The sequence below is a fragment of the Teleopsis dalmanni genome, chromosome 1 (assembly GCF_002237135.1).
Source record: "Teleopsis dalmanni isolate 2A chromosome 1, ASM223713v2, whole genome shotgun sequence".
Lineage (NCBI taxonomy): Eukaryota > Metazoa > Arthropoda > Insecta > Diptera > Diopsidae > Teleopsis > Teleopsis dalmanni.
The window spans coordinates 115,254,709-115,280,469 of record NC_051846.1 but is presented as its reverse complement, the minus strand read 5'-3'; the positions used below and the strand labels follow the sequence as shown (position 1 = coordinate 115,280,469).

At 32.5% G+C, this 25,761-nt stretch overlaps 2 protein-coding genes across 2 annotated transcripts; both read right to left on the bottom strand.

Moving 5' to 3' along the window:
- Positions 1 to 1,079: 1,079 nt before the first annotated feature.
- Positions 1,080 to 1,581, bottom strand: LOC119673325 (somatomedin-B and thrombospondin type-1 domain-containing protein-like; the record flags this gene model as incomplete). The annotated part of the gene is given in 1 exon segment (XM_038084588.1): positions 1,080 to 1,581. A coding segment is annotated over 1 exon segment (397 nt), but the record flags the coding sequence as incomplete, so codon positions are not given.
- Positions 1,582 to 22,286: 20,705 nt separating this feature from the next.
- LOC119666069 (SET domain-containing protein SmydA-8) lies at positions 22,287 to 25,449 on the bottom strand. Its single transcript, XM_038075343.1, has 7 exons — positions 25,346 to 25,449; positions 23,945 to 24,243; positions 23,317 to 23,884; positions 23,089 to 23,261; positions 22,907 to 23,029; positions 22,638 to 22,831; positions 22,287 to 22,583 (listed from the first exon to the last, which is right to left on the bottom strand). The coding sequence occupies exons 1-7, from the start codon at positions 25,361 to 25,363 to the stop codon at positions 22,363 to 22,365; spliced, it is 1,596 nt and encodes a 531-aa protein (XP_037931271.1). The 5' UTR covers positions 25,364 to 25,449; the 3' UTR covers positions 22,287 to 22,362.
- Positions 25,450 to 25,761: the final 312 nt, after the last annotated feature.

Sequence of the window (25,761 nt, the reverse complement as noted above, 5' to 3'; positions counted from 1 at the left end):
ATACCCCAAACAATGTCTCCTTCGTCTCATTTACCTACCTACAATTCTTCTACAAGTGAATTTAATTGGGTTACACAATTTAATGAGTTTCTTAAAGTTGTAAATATGACAAACTTGTGGGAAACATCGACTGCAGCAACTTGGATTGCTAACCGAACTACGGCTCTTGAACGCTATCAAAGATATCTAAAATTCAAAGACATTTTAAAAGCCATCAACTCACAGTCCATGAATTGCAATATATTAAGAGCCGTTGATGACAATCTTGCCTGTTACCAAAGATCGTAAGCAATTTTTTATGCCAAAGGTTATCGCCCAATTGCGGTTGCCAACAACTCACTACACTCATTTTTGTATTAACGGGCAAATTCACAGACTCGAAATCAACAACCTTTGTACACTTTGTAATTTACAAACTGAAGAAACGTTGAATCACTTTATTTACTCCTCAGTACGAAATCACCATCTTAGTTTTATACTTACAGTTTTCAGAGATAATAAATCTTTAATTTTCAACTGCATCGCTTACCTTTTAAACGTAACTATAAGTATACATCAAACCTCCTTCTGTTACAACTCTAAGTTTAGAAGCAAAAGTAAATACTCGTACATGGTGAATTGAAAAATTGAAAAATATTTAAGGATTCTGAAGACTAGCCAAGTGTCATAGTAGTTTTCAATAAACACAATTTTTTCCTTTCGTCATAAGACGCGTAACACTCGACGCGTCTGCTATCATTTAATAATGTTATACTCTTGCATCATACGCTAACATCTCGAGTTCTACATATAAACTGAATTATTAAATTACAGTTTAAGACTAGTTTAGAAACAGCATTAAGTGAAAGCTTAAATTAACCCAGCATGTGTGTTGTTATTATATAGTGGCTATCCTTGCTAACATTTGTAGAATATTTGCAGATAAATAATTGAATTACTGTCTTTTTCAAATATATTATCAATAAGTACTGGATAATATGTATTGGATAATGACTTTCTACTCACGAAAAAATAATGTTTTCTGAATTATCATGCTAGATAATACATTTTATATTTCAAAATATCTCAAAATTACTCACCTCCACAATAGTCCTTGAAATCATCACAGCAATCACCTAGTTTTAAACATGCATGATCGCAGTAGCATGGTTTATCGCTGAGATCCTCAATAACGGCATTAATCGGTACCTTTTGAACTACGCACGAAGAATCACGGCCGCTGCAACACAGTTGCGCTTCTCGGCAAGAACCCGATGCCACTGGTTGGAGCAACATTAGAAGTGCTATGGGCACTAACAGGAAGTACAATGGCAAAAGAGGAAATGCTGCTGAGCGTAAAAACCTCTCAACTTGCATTCGCTGGTAGACCATTATACCTGTAAGTGCACTTGAGGACTTTGTTGCGGTATTAGTTGACGTCGATGGCCGTGATATGTACATTTTGATATCTCCGATTTGCAACTTAATACACATCATGTAATAATGAAATTGTTAACTCTACTCTGAATTTTATGCAATAATTTATTTTATACTCATATAACGTATATTTTTGGACTCAATTTATCGTGGTTGCGTTTTCTAGTTTTTCCGTTTATTTATTTATTAAATGAAAGAAAATTTTGTCATTCTAATAAACTAATAAACTAATTCAATAATTTTAAATTTCTTGCACTTTTAGAGGGATAATAAAATATTTAAAATATTCAAAAATGTAATGTCAAGAAGAGTATATATATAGAGAAGAGAAGTATATGTAAAAGTAATTGCAATACAAAATTATTATCAAGATGAAACATAATGTCAACTAACTACAGAAGTTTTTCAACCTTATAGTAATATACACCTTGAAATAATCATCTATAGATCATTGGACATATTTTTGAATCTAGAGACTATTCGTAAAATCCGATTGATTATAATTTTGCATACGCTTTATATTAATAATTAATACATTATTTGCGAAATAAAGGAAAATATTTCAAAAATAAATGGCAATGAATTTTTAATAGAGAATAATAGTGCTAGCCTAAAAGAGTTTTTCGATGAAAAATAACATTGCAACCGGCAAAATAGTTTAAATTGCTGAAATTCGACTTTTATTTATTTTATACTTTTAAAAATGAGGTTCAATTGTATGAAATCCTATAAGAGTTCAGATGTCAAATTTACGAAACATTGAAGAATTGAAAGCACAATTTTAATTTTAGCTCAATATTTAATGATTCATATTAAATTTTGGCAAACGACACTCACCATTTTACATGTCCACAATGACAAATATTACTAAACGTAAAAAAATAAATAAAAATATTTGCCGAAATAAATCAGTATGATTAGTAAGCAAACAAAACAAAGAATATAAATGGACTTCAAATCGCGAACGTACTCACAATGGCACTCATTGAGGCTTGTCTACGCAAAAAAATTAAAATTGAATAAATATACAGGCAATTGGATTGCAATAACTAGCGAGGGTATTTACGAAGACGGAAACTCACTCCATTCATAACAAAGCCAAAAGCAATTACTTCCCGTTAGTTCCCGTTAATGTCAGAGAAAACTCTAATTTAACAATTCAACTTTCTTAATCACTACATTATTCCTAGCAGCAGCTCAGATCGTTCATTAGACGAAAATTGGTTTAGGAAGCGTACTGTAAGTTCTTGAAAATAAACAGAACCCAAAGCATAAAAACATCGCATTAATCAGGTTAAAATGGTCAATTGTAAAAAAGTAAATATTTTTATAAATAACACTCCGAACAAAGGACAGGACATTGATTAATGATGTCGAAATAACACAACAATAACCGAACAGAGAGCGACCATTCGTATTTGATTGAAGCGGAACCCGGAAAAGCGGAGGAGCACTTAAGTTTCCTTTAAATAAATATCATTATTTTAATTTTTTTTATCACTTTCAATAAATTTTTTTGAGTTGAAATATCTGTCGAAGTATGCGATTTAAAAAAATTAATTAAACACAATAACACGTTTGAGCTGTGATGAATAATTTTTCACCGCGCTTACAGCAATTAATATTTGCTTGGAGCTAATCTATTGTCTACCATCAGTGCGTATATCAATATATTTCCGCAAAGACACTTTTCTAAATGCACGTCAGAATGTAATTTCTACTCTAAGATGAATCCGCGATTGATTTTGCATAGCCCGCGCAAGATATGGCCCCACTTTCACTTCAGGTCTAAAAGAGACTGTCGGAGTCAACTTCCTTTTGGTGTACAAATAGTTTCAACAGGAGAATACAGTTGTTTAACTCTATTCTGCTATGGTTTGCAGAAAATAACTGAAGAGAATCCACCACTCGCATTGTTGTGCAGATATTGAGCGGAATTAGTCGGCAAGTGACATGCGCTGAGTATGTTTTGAGTGAAAACCGGCTTTTCTAAGTTCATCATTAAATAACTACCATGCGTTCCTTTGTTCGCATGAAAAGGTTCGAATGCTCGCGATTTGAAGACAACTTATCAATAATCGAATTTTCTTACATTGTAATATAAAAATATTTTCAACATCATTTCTCATCACATTTCTCAATAAAGAGGTACTTAAAATGCCTCTTTATACTTAATTACGAGTATTAATATAATGCCAACCTGTAGCAATATACAGTCAGGGACAAAAGTTAAATACACCCTTAAAATTCAGAATTTAAAAAAAAATAAATATGTTATGCAATTTTATTTCATTCCATTAACATAATTAATAATAATAAAAACAAAATTTGTTTACTTTATTGCAAGCATAAATGTTAATTTAACAAAAAAGAAAAAATTATGCGCACAGAAGTTTAAAAACACATGCAAAAATTATGTGTAATGCAAAGAAGTTGACATTATTTTCCATTTCTGTCGCCTTTATTTCAGACCAGGCTTTTCTGAGAGCTCCTATCGGTGAATCCTTGCAACTTGTTTCATTGCATCTTTTTCTCATAACTCCCAAAACATGCTTAATAAGATTCAGGTGATTAAGGACGACTATAAAGCTGTCGTGAGAGAAAAACATAGTAAAGTATTCATTCTTTTACTGAAAAGGCTGTATTCTTAGGATCGTTGTTCTGTTGAAAAATCCAATTATGCCAAAAACTTTTGTCCCTAACCGTATGTATATATGTATGTACTACTAAATTACAAAAAAACAAACAATAATCAATAAGTGAAAATTGGTGACCAACTTTTACTCAGAAAGTTTGTTTTCAAATGTTACTTGGAGTATTTATTAAAAGAATATGGATTGTTTCTAATTAGACGTTATAGGTACTTTGCATGTAAACTCTGGTTATTTTACATTATTATTTGTTACCTAGACCACCAGTGAGAAGAGTATTGAATATATGCTGTTGTCTATTAGTATACTATTCTAAATAATATCTCTGATCTAAAATGAGTTTTGCACATGATAAATGCACTGAGTTGACTTCCAAACCAAGTAACGGATTATCTGTTGTCAAGTGCAATAAATTTTTGCATAAAAAACTACTGTTAAATGAATTATTTTTATTTTATAACTAACTGACCCGGCAAACGTTGTTTTACCTCCAGCTCAAAAGAGATATAATATTTGTTGTAATTTCAATATCTGTGTAGATAAAGAGATTGTCAGGTTTGTTCATTTCAGAAGCAGTCAATGTCTTAAATTGAATCGCACAGTTCTAAGGATAAAGTCTGAGCTCTGTGAATAGTGTTTGTAAATACCAACTCAACCTTTAGCATTTTAATACGAAAATTATTTTCAACTATTGTTTTTATTTTTTGAACTGCAAAAAAATAAATATGCACTACTTACGTTACGAATTTTTTCATGATATTTCCAATCCTTACTACCACATTTCTAGTGAGCGGACGTGTCGGTCTCCGAAAAAGTTAAAAGTTAATTAATATAAAAACACAAAATGAATAAAATTATCGATAAAAAATCAATTCCAAAAGTGAAAAGTGCATAAACGATTAATTTGAAAATAGCGCGCGAATTATATTTGATTAAAAAAAACACACGAAACTTAAGTTTGATGCGTACTTTATTGAATGAATCTTAAGACTAACTTAAATCTACTTTTGTTCGTCCTTTTATAATATCGATTTGGCACAGCAAATCGCGATAATAAATTACAATTATTTACCTAGGACTATTTTAGTTTAGTTATCAATATATTTGTGCTTGAGATAACTAAACTAAATACTTTTACTAAATTATCTCTTCTAATGAGTCGTTGTGTGTGTTATTAAGGTGATGGTACATAACTCGCGCTTTTTTGGATTTTTGTTTATCTTCTTTTTAAACTTAAATGCTCAAATAGCTGACAGAGACAGCAGATCAACATATAAATTTAAAAAATAATAAAAAGTTTAAGAACATAAGTGCTGATAGAGATAGTTATTATTCCATTAAAAACGAGTTCCACAAAAGCTAACACAAAGCTAAGCCTACAATACCACACAACACAAAACGCCATAACACAATACAACATTGCACAACACAATACGGTCTGCACAACTGGAAACATTGTAATTTTATTACTCTTATTTAATTAATTATTTATATTTATTTATTACAATATAAAATATAATATACATATTTAATTTTTTTTTATCTTTTCTTTATTATTTTTTATTTTTTATATCAATTTAATTTGATTTATTTATATTAAATTTAATTTTAATTCACCTTATTTCAATAGTAAAAAAAAATAAGTAAATCTTATAGCAAAACAGCTATTTGCATACAAAACCACGTATGCAAATGAGTAATTCAAATCCTCCCCCAGAAAGAAGACATACAATTAGCATTCCAAACAAACGTAATGCTTCTCTAGTAATAGACGCATCAAATAAGTTCCCCCAGAAAACTACACAAACCGATAAAAGCTTACCAAACATTGAATCTTCAGCAGCATCGCCTGTATTTCCCAACTTAACGAGTCCAAAAAATAAAAATAAAATCCAAACAGGCATGGAACGCTATGTCAATATTAAAAGAAAAGGCAATTTAAGAGGTACTAAATAAACAAAATTTACAAAGATAGTGCACCCACAAATATACTTTCGGGCAATAGATTTGCTGAACTAGCTGAATCTATAGAGGAAGCTAGATCAACAGCCTACTATTAAAAAGTTTAAGCCCCCTCCAATTTACCTGCGTGAACGCAGTTCAAATACCCTGGTTACACTTCTAGCACGCCTGATTGGTAACAATATTTTTCATATTGGTCCTTTAACCAGGGGCAATAAACACGAAACTAAGATACATATTGGCACTGAAAATAATTTCAGGGTCATTACCAAACACTTCGATGACAGCAGCAAAAATTACTACACACACCAACCGAAGAGTAGTAAAGGCCTTGTTGTCGTTATCAAAGGTATTGAGTCAAATGTAGAACCCATTGAGATAAGAAATGCCCTAAGCGAAAAAGGCTTTAGCGCTAGAGCAGTTATAAACATTGTTAACAAAGATAAAATCCCACAACCTATGTTTAAAGTTGAACTTAACCCGGAAGCTTCTCAGCTTAAAGAAAATGAAAGCCATCCCATCTACAACCTGTAATACTTACTTCACCGCAAAATTAGCGTTGAGGAGCCCCACAAGCAAAATGGTCCAGTACAATGCACAAACTGGCAAGAGTATGGCCACACTAAGTCATATTGCACTCTTTGCACAGTGTGCGTAGCATGTGGCGGGCTTCACCATAGTTCCGAATGCGATAAAAAGGCATTAAAGGATTACAACTCCAAAAAATGTAGCAACGTTACGTAAATCTACAAGAAGTAACCCTATCAAATTAGTTGAAGTACCTTTAATTTCTAAGCCTCTTACACCAGGTGTTTCATATGCTAATATCGTTTAATCTGACAAGCAACAAGCCCCTCAGTCCAAAGTAATAGTTTGGAAATGATGATCTCCACTCTCACCCAGAGCTTAACTCAGTTTATGTCAATCATGCAAACTACTCTTAACGAGATAGTTAAAATGCAAAGCCAATTAATGCAAATGTTTTTATCTAATAAATGAGTACTTTAAAAATTTGTACATGGAATGCAAACAGCTTAAGCCAACATAAACATGAACTCACAAACTTCATGACCTCAGAAGTTCAGAAACGCATCTAACAAACAAAAATTTCTTCTATATTCCAGATTATTTATTTTACAAAACCAATCACCCTGATAGGAAAGCACATGGTGGTACAGATATTTTGATACGAAGGCGTCTAAAACACAATTTTCTAGATATATATGCTCATAATTATATACAAGCCACATCAATATGCCTTAAGCACAAAGGAAAAAATGTAACTTTATCGGCAGTTTACTGCCCCCCTCGCTACAACATTACTGAGACTAATTTTACGGATAATTTCTTAACTTTAGGTGACAGATTTATTGCAGCAGGTGAATACAACGCCATGCACATCATGATAAAAAACTTACTCCTTTTGGCTATAATTATTATCATGAGACTTTTTAATGCCATTATTAAATTTGGCTTTTACCCAACAAAGTGGAAATGATTATTATGACTCATAAATCAGGAAAAGATCCCACGCTTGCCTCTTCATACCGGCCAATAAGCTTACTACTTTGCCTTTCTTAACTCTTTGAAAAAGCACTGTTTTTAAAGCTGAAACCATTCCTTGACGGTCAAAACCTGATACTCTCCCACCAGTTTAGGTTTAGAGAAAAACATAGAACTATTGAGCAAGTGAATCGTATAACGAACGAAATAAGACACGCATTTGGGCTCAGAGAATATTGTTCCGCGGTATTTCTCGATGTTAAACAAGCCTTTGACAAAGTATGGCATAATGAACTCCTATATAAGATACGCTGTTCATTGCCTTCAAATGTCCACTCACTTTTAGAATCGTATCTACAGAACAGAAGTTTTAAAGTTAAATGTAAATCATATATTTCTAATAATTTCTCAATAGAAGCTGGCGTTCCACAAGAATGTATTCTTGGCCCTATCTTGTATGTACTTTACACATCTGATATCCTAATAAGTAGCTCAGTCGTCATCACAACGTTTGCTGATGATACGGTAATTTTATATCGAAACAAAAACGTTTTACTACCTTCAAACCAGTTTCAATCCCACTTATTTTGGGGTGGAGAAATGGTTGTCAAAATGGCGAATAAAAATTAATGAACTAAAATGTAGAAACGTCATTTTTACCTTAAATAGGAGTACATCTCCAACAATTTTACTAAATTACATTCCCATACCACAACCAGATAATTTAACGTACTTAGGTATTCACCTAGACAGACGACTAACTTGGCGTAAACACATTGAAGCCAAAAAAATTCAAATGAAGCTCCAAGCCTCTAAGTTGCATTGGCTCATTAATAGCAAATCTTCCCTGTGCCTAGAGTATAAAGTACTCTTGTATAACAGCATCACAAAACCAATATGGACTTATGATATCCAGCTATTTGGCAATGCTAGTGCTTCATATATTGAAATTATCCAAAGGGCTCAATCAACAAAAATACTGAAAATAATCACTGATGACTCATAATATATTAAGAATGAAAGTATCCACCATTCAATTAGTTAAGGATTAATTAGACAATATAAAAAAAAAATACAATAAAAGGCTGACAGAACATGTTAACCCCTTAGGAAGGAACCTCGCACTTCTATCCATTACTTCCCGCCTAAAAAGAGCTGACTGTCCAGCCATTAAATAATATTCAATGGCTTGGGGTAAAAACCCCATTCTTCCTTTTAGTAATCGGATAAAGGTGAAATGCTTTCTTAATAAACCACCTATCATTCACTCCAATGGAATTTAACCCACTGTTCTAAGTGAGGTTCGTGAAATAAGGTTTACTTATTTTATTTTATACAATGTATAGTTAAAATAAAAATTTGTAATATTACATAATTAGTGATACGATTTTACAACACGAACTGTCATCGATTGTAGTTTGATGGCCACGAATCCTAACCCTGACACTTGCAATCCAAACACATTCTATAAGGAATATAAACTAATTAAAAAGAAATTCGAATACTTTCTAAGACCACTGATGATGATGAGTACTTCACAATACTCGAAAGAGCGTCAGCCAAATTTCAATAAATTAAATAAATGTTTGTCTTTTCTTTGCTATTCGAATCCGTCAAACTTTTAAATATTTCTTGTTAGGCCATTTTAAGCTCTTATATAGATCAGAAGGTTTTTTGAGAGAAGCAGTCCAAACAAATCAAGCAACTTTAAAAATTCAATGGAATAATTAACATTCTCGTTGTCGTATATCACTGTATCAGTGGATTTAAACGAATTTAATTACCAGGCAATACAGTTTGAAGTTTGAAATTGATTTCATCAACATCTAAGTTCTTGACAGTCAGAATCGCTCTACTATGAAGCCATAGGAATACGTTTATAAATAGTTCACTTTTTAAAATATACATAGTTCATTTATAGCTATATGAAGAATTACATATACATTAGGGTGTCCCAGGGTATAACGTCGATTTTTTTTCGATTTGAAGTACGTATACCCTCTTTTTTTTTCATTTTGATCCTAGTAACTGCAATAATAAATATTATTATTATCGAAGGCACTAAACTTAAAGGAAACAACCCTCGGTGCATTTATGAACATTGAGGGGACTTCGATAACGCAAACTTTAAAACAATAGAACTAGCACTCTCCAATAGAGGAGCAGATCCAGCAATAGTAAAATGGGTAAGCAATATGCTAAACCAAAGAAAGATCACAGCCACTTTAGGACAAGCCAATCTTAGTGTTACAGCAGTAAAAGGAGGCCCGCAGGTGGAGTACTCTCACCATTGTTATGGTTCTTAGTAGCTGATAACCTAATACAAATCCTCAACAACAAAGGGTATAAAACGATTGGATATGCAGATGACATATCAGTAAATATTACAGGCAACATTACAGGACTATCAGCGATTTAATGCAGGATGTCCTTAATACAACATTGGAGTGGTGTAGGAAAGAAGGACTATCAATTAATCCTACCAAAACAACTGTTATACCATTTACCAGAAAAGGGCGTTTGATATCTCCACACTAACAATAAACAAGATAGAGGTATCCCTAAAGGAAGAGGTAAAATATTTAGGAATTATCCTGCATATAAAACTAACTTGGGAAGTACACCTCAATTCCGTAATCAAAAAGGCTAAGAAAAACCTTTGGATCACAAAACAGCTTCTACAAAAGCCCCAAATGGACTTTTGGATCTACACCCAAATGATTAGACCAATCATACTATATGGGGAATTGGTATGTTGGGGAAAAACTAAACAAACTACAGCTATACCTAAACTAAGCAAATTACAGAGGCTGGCGTGCCTAAATATCACATGAGAACTACCCTAAACACAGACTCCACAATTTCCCATGCGGAACTCTATGCTATAATAGAGACTGTGGAGATCTTATCCAAAAGAGGACTTAAGAGAGTTAAAATTAATATACTCTCAGACAGCCAATCAGTTCCCAAAGCTCTAAAAAGCTACACATTCACATCAAAAGCTCTTATAGAGTGTAACAATGCACTCAACCAACTGGCCACCCACAACCAGGTCTCTCTGATTTAGGTACCCGGACATGAAGGACACGAAGGCAACGAAAAGGCAGACCTTTATTCCAAAAAAGGGACAGAAGGATCATTCACTGGTCCAACCCCCTTCTTTGGCTTCAATAAAACGAACATAAATCAAAAAAATGGATCCAAAAAAGTATCAATGAATACTGGAATGGAGTAGACGGGCTATATCATTCCAAAAAATTCTTAAATTTTCATCCTAAAAGAACAAACACCGCTCTCAACCTAAGCAAGTAGAGTCTAAAGTCACTCTTTGGTGCACTAACAGGCCACGCCGCATGTAAAATAGGTATACATAAAATAGGTATATCAGACACTAATATTTACAGATTCTGCTGTGATGAGGAAGAGTCTATGGAACATCTGATCACCAACTGTGATGCACTAGGCCACAGAAAAAACAAAATTTTAGGTACATATCAACTAGATGATGAAGACCTTCGAAAACTCCCTCCAAAGGAGCTGGTTCGATTTCTTGAGATACTAAATATCTAAATACAAAGGGGTGCACAATAGAACAAACTGGTCACAGTGCATAGGGGCCTTAGCCTAACCCGAAAACCCCCAAATACCATTACCCATTATTATTGAATAAAGATAACCCCGCCGACTTGATCTCAAACTTTTATCAGAAAGTTTTTATGGAAACTATAGAAGACATTTTAGACCTTAATGTTTATTCAGTAAATAAAACACTATTTTATCCGTATCTTATATTTAATAAGTGTTTATTATTGAAATGACGTTAATTATTTTGTTCGCTTTTCAGTGTTTGCTTTTTACGCTCAGAATAAACCTGTCTGTGTTCTTGTACGCACTGTTGTAGAAATTCTTTTTGTCCGTCTTCAACAGTAATTTTGCAATGAAAGTCTAACATTAACTTAACCGTTCTTTCTGCTATATCGTTAATTGCTCTCAGTGTCAACATCTGTTTTTTGGCGTGTTGAAATGAAGCATTACTAGAGCATGAAGTAGGACATTCATTGAGAAAGCTGTCACAAATTTTGAGTCGATTGCACAAGGCCTTGCTTGTGATTGAAACAATGCCATCGATGTTTTACTCGTAAAGTGAACCACAAAGTTCGTCTTCCGAAGGACCAGTATTTGAACCAGTAGTATCACAACAAAGGATTTGTACTATATCTTGGAGATTCCAGTCACTTTCTGTACAGTACAATTAGTACAATGTACAATTTTAGCACCGCAAATAGTTGTTCTTTATCACCATACCTAACAACTATAGGGACCCATTCCTCCTCATATTTGCACACATCTAAAGCCGGCAACAGTTTGCAACCCAATGGACAGTTACGGTGTTAATTGAATGGAGGACTTGTTTATGAGAAATTCGTATGTGTTGTATCAAAAGTAGCTTCAATAATAAATATAGAATTTCTCATACTTAACTGACATCTATCTAAAGCTGCCACTAACTTTGGAGTGATAAAATATTTCGTCATAGAAGTTTTATTAGTATTGAATTGTATGCTCTCAGTTTGCATGGTTAAATTGTAAGGATGGAAATTGATACCAATTTCCAACCAACATTTAACCAGTGTGGAGTGGTTATCTAAAATAAAAATTGGTTAATTTCTATTTATTATATATTATATTAAATGTAAACAACTTACCAAAAACCCACCTTCGCATGCACGCAACTACTCCACATAAATCGAAACTAAAAATACATAAAAATATATTCACAAAGAATATAAAATATATTTAAATAAATAAATAATACACGTACCTTATTTATTTATTATTTATATTTATATTTTTTTTTTAATATTTTAATATTATTTTATATATATAGATAAAATTACACTAACAAAAAAGTTTGTAATCCCTTTTTGACTGTGTTGCCATTATCATATAAGGATAAAATTTATTCCGTTTTTTTTTCGCATGTAGGTTCGCCTGTAATACTGTCTAAAGTCAAAGTAGGGTTTCAATAGTGGTTTTGAGTAACAATTACAAAAAGTAGTTATAAATTGTTTCTTGAGCCGAGTAGGCTATCCAAATGTAGTAAAATTAAAAAATGTAAAATTTCAGGAAAATAAGTTTTATTTTGTTGAGTTTGAAAATTAATTAGTGGCTTCCTTTATTATTGGTGAGTTTATTTGAAATCATTCATTTAATTAATGAAATTTTTTTTTGGAATTATGGTGTCATCATGCCTTGCCATAAATCGCTTACAGAGAGAGTACAGAGACAAAGAAATAGAGAAAATGTGCAATTAAGAAGAACACCAAATGTAATTAATACTACAAATTTAAATTTAATTGAAGTTGAAGATAGTGTTGATAGTAATTCAGTTCCTTTGCGAAGTTTATTCAAATGTGCATTGGATGAAATACCGCCTAATTTTGATTCCTTTCATATTGGTTCTATGAACTTGGTTTGTAGGCATTGGTTAGGTAAGCATTTTGCTTCAGAGTCCACAATGCGTGAAAGAAATTCCTCCACTATGTGTTTTCATAAGGGTAAAGTACATCTTCCACTACTAACACAAAATGATTTTTTAAATCATTGTATATCGATCTAATATCAAATGATAAAAATATACAATTCGGCTACAATTCGGCTTATGCTATGGTCCGTTCGGAAGCTAATATTTCTGACGAAGTTTTAAGAGGAATGTATCATTTCAAAATTCGCGACATATTTTATCATAGAGCAGGACCCATGGTCACAGCATATGGTCCTACGCCAAATTATGCCCAGTTGTATTTTTACGATGTCGATACGGCTGTTCAATATAAAATGCGAAAGCAATCAATAAAATAAAACTCATTTCGTACAATGAAGAAACATTGGCATAGAGTTTGCAATGTACAGAAAGAGATTTGTGTGGCAATTACCGTGAATCGGGATACAGATATACGATGATATAATGGTGCAATTTGGACTGATGTTGCGGTTATATTTACGACTGTAGATGGTGAAGCACCATTTGAGAGAAATATGATATCTTTTTCAAAAACGAATAGTGTGGTTAAAAATGTATTAGTATTTGATTCTGCTTTGGATCCATTGGCATATCCTTTACTATTCTCAAATGGAGACTTGGGTTGGCACGTTAATTGGTCGCATGACGTGCAACATAATTCTAGTGGTAGACAGATTCGAAATAAAGTTATCATGTTACAATTTGAATGTTTTGCAATAAGAGATCAATTTAGTTTTTTGCATAAATTGCAAAAACTATTTTTGCAGTACATTGTTAATATGTATGTGAGAATAGAAGGATGTCGACTACATTTTATAAGACAGAATCAAGTGAATTTGAGGGCAGATGTGTATAACAATATTACTGATTATTTGCAAACGAATCAAGTAGGCGTTGTTAGCTTAGGTCGAAAAGTGGTTTTGCCTTCATCCTTCATTGGATCTTCAAGAAACATATATCAAAATTACTTAGATGCAATTCCAATTGTTCAGCACTTCGGCAAGCCATCGCGTTTTGTTACAATGACTTGCAATCCGAATTGGCCGGAGATTGTAAATAAATTAAATTGATCTTAATGAATCATCTCATTTTAGGTCTGAAATAGTTTTGCGTGTATTTAAATCGAAGTTAAAAGAACTCATATCTGACATTTGGAATAAAGATGTTTTTGGCAAAGTTAAAGCTCTTATATATACAATTGAATTTCAAAAAAGAGGTTTGCTTCATGCTCGCATTTTCATAACTTAATGTGAAAATGACAAAATCGTCGGGCCGGCTGATGTTGATAAAATTGTTTGTGCAGAGATTCCGAATAAAAATTTACAGCCAAAATTACATGAATGTTTTGTCAGGCACATGATGAACGGTCCATGCGGTGTTTTGAATCCAAGCTCTGTATGTATGCAAGATGGAAAATGTTCAAAACAATTTCCAAAGGATTTCGTACAATCAACAAAAGGATCAGTTAATGATTATCCATTGTATAGACGACGCGATAATATTGTTTCCGTTGATGTTAGAGGAAAGTCTTTAGATAATCGCTATGTCGTTCCATTCAATCCATATTTGCTTGCAAAATATAATTTTCATATTAATGTCGAGGTGTGCACTTCAGTCAAAAGTATTAAATATATGTATAAGTATATATATAAGGGTTTTGATAGTACAATTCTTTTAATTCAAAGTGAAAATACAAAGGAAAATGTACAGCAAGTACAAGTTGAAGTAGATAAATTTAGAAATTTCTTGAATGGTCGATATGTGGGATCAACTGAAGCAATGTGACGGATATATGAATTTTCAATGCATTTTCAGTCTCATATCATTTTTCGTCTTTACACTCATTTGCCATAAATACAAAATTTTATATTTCACGAAGTCCAAGAATGGCAAGCAGTAGAAAATCCTAAGCTTACGAAGCTATTAGCTTTCTTTCAATTGAATCAAAGTGATCCACCTGCTAAACAATATATGTTACGTATACAGAAATTCCATTGGATTATATTTGGATTGATGGTAGAAAATCTTGACATAAAAGTCAACGAGAAAGAGATAAAGTTATTACTCGCATGTATATGGCGACTCCCAAAGAAATCGAGCTATTCCATCGATTGCTTTTGTTGCATGTAAAAGGGCCAAAATCATTCGAAGATGTTCGTACTTACAATGGAATTGTTTATAGCACATTTATCGAAGCATGTCATGCTAGTGGAATTGCGTCCAACGATAATGAGTGTAGAGTTTGTCTCAATGAAGCTAAGACATTTAATTCAGCAAAACAAATGCGTAATTTGTTTGCGATTACTTGTCCCTTAAATATTTCAGCAAATGCATTAGCGCTTTGGGTGGAATTTAGAGATAATTTAAGCGAAGATTTCATTAGAGATGGTTGTAGTGTAGATGTTTCTTTCAATAGAGCATTATTGAAAATCGAGGATGTTTTGTTCACACATAATATTACATGTACGTTACTTGGTTTGCCTACACCTACAATAATGCCAGAATTTGCTGGTCTCGATATTTTTGATCTTTTTGAAGAAGAATATTTATTTAATGAGCTTTATGACAGCGCAAATAATGAACAGCGTTATGTTATTGATAAAGTTATTCGTGAAGTTCAGAGTCACGATACAGGATCAAACGGATGTCATTCGTAAATTAAATTCCCTTAATCTTCGATGTATTTCGTGTGCATTTGATTAAATTGGTTCCACATTATTGATTGGTGGAAAGACACTCCATAATGTTTTTAAACTGCCCATAAATCTAATGGAAAATACAGTACCGAAATAAAAAAAAAATAGTAGATATGACAGATTTATTAATTCGGCAGCATTATTCACTATCAGTTACAAGTGATGAAATGTACTGATACTTTGTTGAAAGACTTATGCGATGATTCACAAAAAAAAAAACAAAAGACTTTTGCTGGAAAAACTATATTATTATGTGAAGATTTTAGACAAATATTACCCAATGTTCCTTATGCATCGCGATCAGTAATGATTGCAAGTTGTATTACGAGTTGGGCAGAATTCCCGTTTTTCAATCATATAACGTTAACTCAAAATATTAGAGCACTCCTCGAAGAGCTTGAATTCGTTAAAGGTCTAAAGAGAATTGGCAATGGTGAATCTAATTTCAGACAGTTTGGTGAAAATTTAGTTGAAATTCCAGCAAATTTGATAGGTGTTGAATATAATATAGTACAAGACATTTTTGGAGGTATTAATGAAACCCTTTTATCAGATAGAATGTTGAAGTCAGTTGTGTTAGCTCTAACTGATGAAGATTGTGGACTTATCAATAACGATGTATTGAATCGTATCGTAAGTGAAAAAAAGGTTGGCTGTAGCATATTCTCTGAAAGACTGGGTCTCCGCCTCTCGCTTCGACTCCCAAATCACTGTAGTGTCTTTCAGGCAGAAGTAATGGCAATTCACCATGCCGTGAAATGGGTTCTAAGCAATCGAACATCTGATTTTTCTATCTCAGTATTCTCTGACAGCCAAGCCGCCATCAGATCACTGATAGACACCTCAGCCACATCAATTACAACTCAAGACTGCAATGCTTCACTAGATGACCTAGCTAGGTTTGTTAGGATCAAACTCATTTGGGTTCCTGGCCACACGGATATCCCGAGGAATTGTAGGGCAGACGACTTCGCCAAGGCAGGCACTCTTCTGCCTACTATTAACTTCTCAGATATAGGCGTTCCACTTGCTACAGTTAAACTGGCAATTAAACCAAAATACCTGAGCATAGCCAAGCAATACTGGGCTGACGAACCTCAATGTCGGATTTTCAGGTTGACTTGGTCTAATTTAGACAAAAAAATTACTAATCAGCTACTTCAACTAAGACGGAACCTGCTCAGCACCACGGTATCTATGCTGACGAGACACTATGTAATAGGAATTCTTGCTATGAGACTGGAACTTCCCTTTAATGATTTTTGTCGAGGTTGTGGTTCTGAGGATGAGGAGGAAATCGTGCTCCATCTCATGTGTCTGTGTGTTTCCTTAGCCAGAAGAAGATTAAAAATCTACGGATCCCCTTTTCTTACTGAGCTGTCATCGTGTAATGTTAGGGACCTAGCCAAGTTTATAGAACTGTCAGGTTGGTTTTCCTTTATCTAATGAGGGAGTCGTTATCTTCTTTCGGCGTTGAATGTATACTGAACCTAACCTAACCTAATTTTTTATTTCTATTTTTGCTTTCATTTGAACAACAATATCAATGTGTTAAAACTATTTTTATTTATTTATTCATGATTTCTTTCATTTTACGCATTTTGTCTTTTATTAATATGCATAAGAAACTTTTGGTTTGTGTGAAGCAATCATTTACAAAATTTGCAAGGTGAATTAATCATCTGCAATTTTTTTGTAAAGTTTAGCAAAACGCAATGTAACAAGTGTTAGTGCAACAGAAAATGCAAAAAAATCGGTTTTTTGTCAAATATTTCCCTTCACTTTTCATACTTTACTTTTCATGGAAAAGTGTATTGAAGCAACGGTTTGCATTTTCTGAGAGTTTTCAAAAGTTTGCATACTCAATTCTAAAATTAAAGCTTTATGTTCTCAATGAAAGAAAAATGCTCAAAAACTGATAATAGCTTACAAAATGCAAAGTGGAAAGTGTTGGTGCAATAGGGCCCAGCTGTAAACTTACCTTTGCGCTACATCACATTTCGATCTGATGCGTGTATAAGACAACGCATATGTTCAGAAAAATCACTTATTGATCGTCACTCAAAAGCATCAGGAGCACGCTGAAGCACTTAGAAATAAACTATTGAAGTCCTCACAAATGGACTGGTATATCAGTGGAGCTAAGTATAAAAGAAAAACAAACATTTTTTTGCATATATTACATTTTATTTTTCCCACTGCACCGTATATAAGCCTGAATACGTTTATTTCCTTCCACGTTTATATCATTGCTATTAAATCCATATATAAGCGTGAATACGTTTACATCAATCTGCTAAACCTTATATACGAACGAAAGAGGAACCAAGGAAAAGAATACGCTGGCTATTACCAATACTACATTATAAGTTACAACGTAATTTCAATATAAATATAAAGTGATTAAACATTGATAGATTTAAGTGCACACCTTAATAAATAAAGATTGAAAATAAAACACTGTCTCCAATTATTTATACATTTATTGTAACGATCCAGGACCAACGTGTCAATAGAAAATTTTCTTGTAAGTCTATTATTCTAGAATTAGAAGTCGAATTTTCTTGATAACACGACGAAGCATTTTTTATTCCTCAATGGCTTTAAGGCGTGCTTTCTTCTCTTCTTCGGTCAATTTTTTGTCCACTCCAACTAAGTGACCAGATAGATCTGAGTGATCTTTATTAATTGAAGCGCAATGTTAAACAAATTGTCCAAGTTTGTAACAAAGTCTAGTCGTCGCTACTCGAACAAGTCTTGTGTTTTGTTCGCATTTTATGCAAACCTGTCCAAACTTCTAGCTTCTCAACACAGTTAGGTAAAGCTTAAGTTGGTATACGTGCCTTTCCCCAATTAATAATGGACTCGCGAACAGTAAGACTCATGCTTTCATTGACGCTAAAATTAACTTCACGAATGTTGTAGAATAGAACTGCCAATACTTGTCCATTAGAGGGAAATTTTAAATCAGTAATTTGATTTTGTACATCCCCAATAAAAAATATTCATTTTTTTGAACTGTGTAATCCTGTGACATATTGACTGAATGAAAATATTCAATTTACTACTAAAACAAACATGTAATAACCAGCATTTCGATAAGTTAGCTGCGATACGCCAAAGTATGCAAGTTTTAACATCTAACGATGCAAACGACACGGGTTATTTTATTTCTAAATACTTGAAAATTTATTTAGAATTGTTTTGCCACCATTCAAACATAATTACAGGGTATGCGTTAAAAAAAAATAATTTGATTTGTTTTTAATAATAATTGTTCTATTTTTAAAAATTGTAATTAGTTAATTTTAGTTTCAGTTTTAATTATTATTTTATTTTATATAAAGCAAATTTTGCGTACGAAAATCACAAATAGAATATCAGCTGTTAATTGAAAGATCTGATTAACAGCAGGTCTTTGATTTGGTCTTGTGATAGCCCGAAAACAGTTTTCAGTCTTGCAAAAGACCGCTGCTAGTATACGAAAGATATTTCAAACGATCTTTCGCAAGATTTTGGAGTGTGATGAGCTGAAAGATTCTTGCCAGACTTGCCTGTAAATTATTTAATAGTTTCTTAAGTAAGCATCATTCAAAGTAAAGATTGATGAATTCAAATCAGTGGCAACTTCTATTTCAGCTAATTCTCCTCTCAGATCTTATTTATTACCAATATTAGGTCTGTTCTAAGAGCTACTCATAGTAAAACTCAACTATAACACATGTAAATTACAAACTGAGAGCGTAACACAAATAAAGTGCCAAATTACGCTCTTTTCACAGATTTTCATAGAACAGTTTGTGTTAAGTCTAGTGAGAACACCAGTGTCGCACAAATAAACCATACAAAAATTTAAATTCAAACCAAAGCAGCTGATTCACACAACACAAATTTTACTTTTATTTTTAAATTTTGACAGGGATATTACGCTCTCTAAGATTCTCTCATTTACCTGGAAATTTGATGGTGCAACGCACTTGTTATACACAGTGTTACCCAACGTCACTAGCTCGTGGAAGAGACATATTATGCAATTCATGTGTGTACGTCAGATTTCTCGCAGGTGGTAAACTCCATATCCGCATAAATGATATTATCGAATTATCATTAACAATCAGTAGCGAGGCGTTAGCTTTTTGGCAAGGTGTTCCCAATTTGATCAAAACAAAATTCCAACTATAACGTATTCCCCCTACTCCTGAGTTTTGTCCTTTCCACAAGCAAATAGCGTACAAGACCAACAAAACAATTTAATTATATGTTCGCAGCCTGTGATCCACTGGTTTTTATGGTAAATAGCTGTAGGAAAACAGCGACTTACCACAGATTTCGACATTTTTACATCAAGTACTAAATTCTTCATATCATAAATTGATCTATTCATTTTATGAATTAAAAACTTTTTTTCAGAAGATCGTTTAAAAAAAGATATTTGAATCAAATCTTAAATCACACATTTATCCATTTCTAAATATTATTTTTCACTTCAAATTTTTTTAATTTTTTTCTTTACTTTTATCATTTCTAGTATAAAATTGCAATAATGACTTTGTTTTTGGTTTCTTTCCAACCTCTACATAAGAGTAAAAAACTCTCATGCATTCATTTACTCTTTTACTTTGTATTTAATATGCGCGGTTCAGTTTTTTTACTGAACCATTTGCCCATATAAAACGGCAACCGTGAATTTGATTGCATTTGCACGCTTTGTATGAACTTGCGTTTCAGTTTAGTCGACTGAACCTCTAGTCAAATGTAAAGCATTTTTCGCTCAGTCATTTCTTTTCTCTTTTGTATTTACTTTACATAACATTGGAGTTTCACTTTTTTTATTGAACCGCTTGCACGCATTAATTTAAGAGTTATGATTATTTTGCGTACATATTTTGCGGGGCTTGTTTTCTCTTTTATTTTTTTATTTGTTTGTATGTTTTGTGTTTATTCAATATTGAACATATTCCCAATGTGAATGTTATTTGATTTGCATGCTGTGTAACCTTAAAACTGCGGTGCAGTTTTTATTCTGAACCTTAGTATATTTTAAGAGGAATGTGTTTTTTCTTTTATTAATTATAAGTAATGCTGGGTGTAACTAACATATGTATGTGTGATTTTGTTTGTACTGTACGTTTTGTGTTTATGTTAATCTGTTTGGAAAAGCTATTATAAAAAATGTTAAGTAGCAAAATAGCGAGATTATTTACGTAATAAAAAAAGGTCTAAAAAGGAAGCTTTGTTAAGGTTTTCAGTGAACACTCTGAACAATTCGACGTCACGCCTCTGTTAACAATATATAGGTATACATATTATATACATATGTATTACATATAGGTATGTGTATACATAATCAACAATTTACAAAACGGTCACTTATTGTGAAATAATAATCAACGTAATGATTTCTCTTTTAAAATAATTTTACGTTTAATAATATTTGAGTAGTTCCAGACTTAAAATTAACATTTGCTGAGCATATTTTTTATATTTCTCATCAGATATACATATATCGAAAAAAACATTTTGCACAGATTTTGTAAAATAAAATCGTAATAATTATGTAGTCATTGGGAGATATTTGCAAAATTATATGAAATAAAATTTTAACTGCACTTCTCCGCTGTAGGAATATTTTACTAGTTGGCGAGGAAGTGGTTTCGGTTAAAACAGGAAAATTTACAGACAACTTTAATTTTAAATTCCAAATAAATTTGCTAAACCAAAAAAGTTAAAATTCTTAATATGATTTGCCGTATATTCCATTTGATATTTTGCATTATTTCTACATTTCAGTTCATTTAAAGTCAAATAAAAAAATTTTTGTGCAAATCAGCGGTTAACTTAGTTCAATTCTTGCCTTTCCAAATATGAATCGCAGCTAAACTTTATTAAAATAAATTGAACAAAATTGTTGATAAAATTTTGCTTTGAGAGCTTTGAATTTCATTTTAGTACTTGGAAAGTATATTGATAATACGGTAATTTGCAGGTCTATTTATAAATAAAAACCATCATCAAATATACACACACATGCCTTGCATACTCGTATATCAGTGAAAATGATGACAGTTCACTATTTTAATTAAATAATTAATACGAGTTAATAATACAAATGATTAAATTGAAAAAAAATGGTTTCTTAAACCCTTGAGACATAAAGAGATACACATGCATTAAATATGAACTAAACCAATTTTTTTTTACATTAAATAAAACTTAAATTTTCCAAAAGAAACTCGATATCACACTACTTCATACTCCTCGTTTGAAATGAATCCCAGCGAAATAATTAAATAGTTTGTACTTAAACTCTTCATTTCATTAAGTTGATTCTTACAACTTTGTTTTTAAATAGTTGTGGTTTTTTTATCATTTCTTCTTGCTTTTTATAAGCGAAACATTTGAAAAGGATAACAAGAAGAAGTATTGCACAGAACCTGTGTAATGCCATCCTGACAAAAGGACGAAACTAATTAAACTTCCTTCTTACGTTGTCAACACGAATTTTATTTATTCAATAAAAAAGAAAAAATGGAAAATGCTAAGAAAAAATTTAATTAAAAACCAATTGTTAAAATTAGTTTCAGTTATTTGAATATACATATATCAACATCTATTTGCAACCCATTTTTATTAATGCGTCTGCTGCTGCTAGTCCCATTTGATGTTCACTAGATCCAGGGGGTTCCATTTCCAAAATTTCGTGGCTTTGGCGTAAGAGATTAGTCACTTCTTGAATGTTTCGGTGAAACTCAGTTTTGCTTATCAAACCATTTTGCATCAAGTGTCGGGATAACAGCATAATCGGAGCGTGCAATTCATACATTATAAGCCCTTAAAATGCTTTCTTACTACAGAGCCCTTGTAAGTATATTAAAATGTTTTTACCTCTTAAACGGGTAAGTCCTGGCTCTAAGATATCGATCACTGCTAAAAATTCACGACAATACTTCTCCTTGCGCTTTATGTCTTCAAACGACATATTGTTCAGTAAATAACCTTCGATGCGACCATAAATTTGGCATAGTGAATATTTTGCAGAAAGTAACAAATAATGATTGAAACGGAGTATCTCACTGTACCTAAACCGGAATAATACTATAATGTACCGTAATAATACTGTAATAAAAGATTAAAATTTAAGGGTTGCGGCATACCTTTTCAGGAAGTTTTCTAACCCAGAAACATCGTGCACATCAATAGATTCCAAGTCATCATTAATTTTATCTAACAGATTTACTAAGTCTTTGCTAATCAAAGTATTATCACAATTATCACATCTTAAGTAATATAAGAAATATATTAAATTATTAAATTTTTTTAACCAAGATACCCTTACATCCAGTCTGCATCTTGATTTAAAGGATCAGATGACCTTAGTGAACCCTTCTTGCATTTAGCACATATAATAGCACTACAATCTGTTCCCAACTCCATCGGATCGCTACAACGCTGGCAGAAACACCAAAAAAGCTTTCCAGCATGCATGAAGTCTCTCCGTTTCAAAGTTCCCTTATGATGTTTAAAATAAAACCAAATTCTATATAGATAGGTAATTTGAGCTGACCTGTAGTGTATATGCATAACTCAATGTAAGTGCTTCATCCTTTTGTACATGTCGCGAAGTGCGCAAAACGATTGCAAATGTGTTTGGATCATCTGTATGTGAAGTATTTGGACTGCAGTCGTGTGCAAGCAAAAATGCATTAGGGTAAAGAGTTCGGGCTTTGGCCGAATTTTGTCCAATTTCAAAACAATTCACATCTAAAATACCACAAACAGTGTGAATCTCATCCGCAGTATATGAGGCCATATGCCATTCATCGAGCAACTTAGTCACCACATTTTGTTGGTAATGTTGCCACAAGTCCGCATTCTGTTTACGCAGTTCCGAATGTGATTCCATGAGCATAATTTTTGCGTATTTCTCAGGAGAGTGCTGTTTCATCAGTAATATGCGCACAATCAAAATGAGTTCATACAAATTTTTGACTATTGTGGCGGATGTAGTAGCTGAGAGAGACGTAGTATTTTTCTGCGCTTTTAATAAATCACATTCTTCGATGGTGTGACCAGTTGCCGCGTATAATCCTTTACATTTTACACTGCATAATGGCCAGCAGCAAGAAGTGCACCTGAGTAAGCATTAATTATTATTGCAACAATTTTTCATAATAGATTCCCAACTGATTTACCTATATTGTACACCATTTAGCTTGACTGGCTTGTAGCAGCCTAAACACACTGCATCAGAAGACACACAAGGCCCGATGGCCAAAGGTTCTTCGATTATTAATAATTCTCCTGCCTTAAGTTCTCGACTTGCTACAAGATAACGTCCAACAATGTTTGAGTGTTCCAATTTATACGGTAATTGTATGTTTGTCGTTTCATAGTCCTCACTCTCCTTTCTAATATTTGAGGTTTCTTTTTTTGAACTGTTTGATTTGTTTACCTGCTGTTGTTGTCGTTGGTGATGACTCTTCTTGTTTTTCTAAGCAAAATTAACAAATATATATTAAAATTTTATTTCAAGCTCCTGCAAATAAATAGCACATAATCAATTCCTGATCAATACAGCGCTTTATACGTATTCTATATAAAAATAGTACAGTTAATACAGACCATCTCATAGTCAGGGTCAATACCATTACAAATCGTGAAAACACATATATGCATGTATGAAAATACATGATTTAATAAAACTTTTCAATTAGTTCGTAGGAATACATTTTATTGTAGTTGTATGAGACCCCAGTTGTTCGAATCGTTAGTTGCAATTAACTAAAGACTAAGCTAGTGGTAGAAATACAATAAGTTGCATATAAAAGTTTTGATTTATAAAACAACATTTCATAAATAATATTCAAATTTACCGTGCAGGCAGATACTTCTTGAACTAAATAGATGTGTTAATCATTTATTAGGCACACTTCACATATGTACCGAAATTGAACAAAGGGAGGGAGAGAGAGAGGAAGAAAGACACAACAGGCTAATTATAGTACGCAACAAGTGGCATAGAGACGCTCGTAAAACGCAAGAATATTTCCGGGGGCGCGCAATGATATATTAAGATAAGTTTCTCAGAGGAGAACGTTTTGTAATGTTCGAAACGTTTATAGTAAATACCTGAAAAACGGAAAAATATTCTGTTGCTTTTTTCAAAATAAATTATAATAAGAAACATTGAGATGTTAGATTTTATATTTTTTTTAGCTTCTTCAGATTGAGGCATGTATCTAAATGTTTACATGTCACAATCAGAAGAATGTCTTCACAAAAATTTTTTGAATATTTGAATATAATTTACGTATTCATTAATTTGTTTAGTATGAAGAATTCATGATTTTTATTACTCAAAAGTTTTCATAGCCAAAGATATTTAAATAAATATCTACTTGAATCCGCTAATAATGTTTTCAGAATTTATATAGAAATCTGACAATAAACACACAAATTTTTTTTGCCATACTATCGTGACATATTTCCTTATCATTTCAAAATGTTTCACAGTTTGCAAAGTCATATGATGAAGAAACAATTTTACCGATTTTAAGAACAAAACGTGGTTTTAATAAATAAAATATATTTACATGTTTTCTGGGAGGCATTTTTGAAACTTTTAGAAATGTTCTCTGCACCACAAAATCAGTGTGATCTGTGCCACGAACCGACTGCAACTACTCGCGTACGATCTATGCCAGATGAGAAAACATTTTTCAATCTTTTAGAATCTAGTCCAATACTTGTGTGTATTTTTATTTATAAAAAATAAGCTGCTTTCTTTACTGACGATCAATTTCATTAGTGTGGGATCATATATTTGGGATATGCTCCGCTATCCAAATAATTCTTTCGAAAATTTGAGTGTGAATAGTAAAGATTAAATATCATAGTGCATATTATTGCACATATTGGAATTATGTGTGGGGGACTATTTTTTATTTGGCAGCCAAGAGTGTCACTGGTCGCGCTATTCTGTTGAGAATTATTCAATTCATCCCCAAAA

Excerpts from the sequence above, each read along its gene's own strand:
- LOC119666069 (XM_038075343.1), bottom strand. Across the intron at positions 23,262-23,316 it reads GTTATGCATATACACTACAG|GGAACTTTGAAACGGAGAGA; the intron begins GTCAGCTCAAAT and ends AAACATCATAAG. Across the intron at positions 23,030-23,088 it reads AATCAAGATGCAGACTGGAT|ATGTGATAATTGTGATAATA; the intron begins GTAAGGGTATCT and ends ATATTACTTAAG.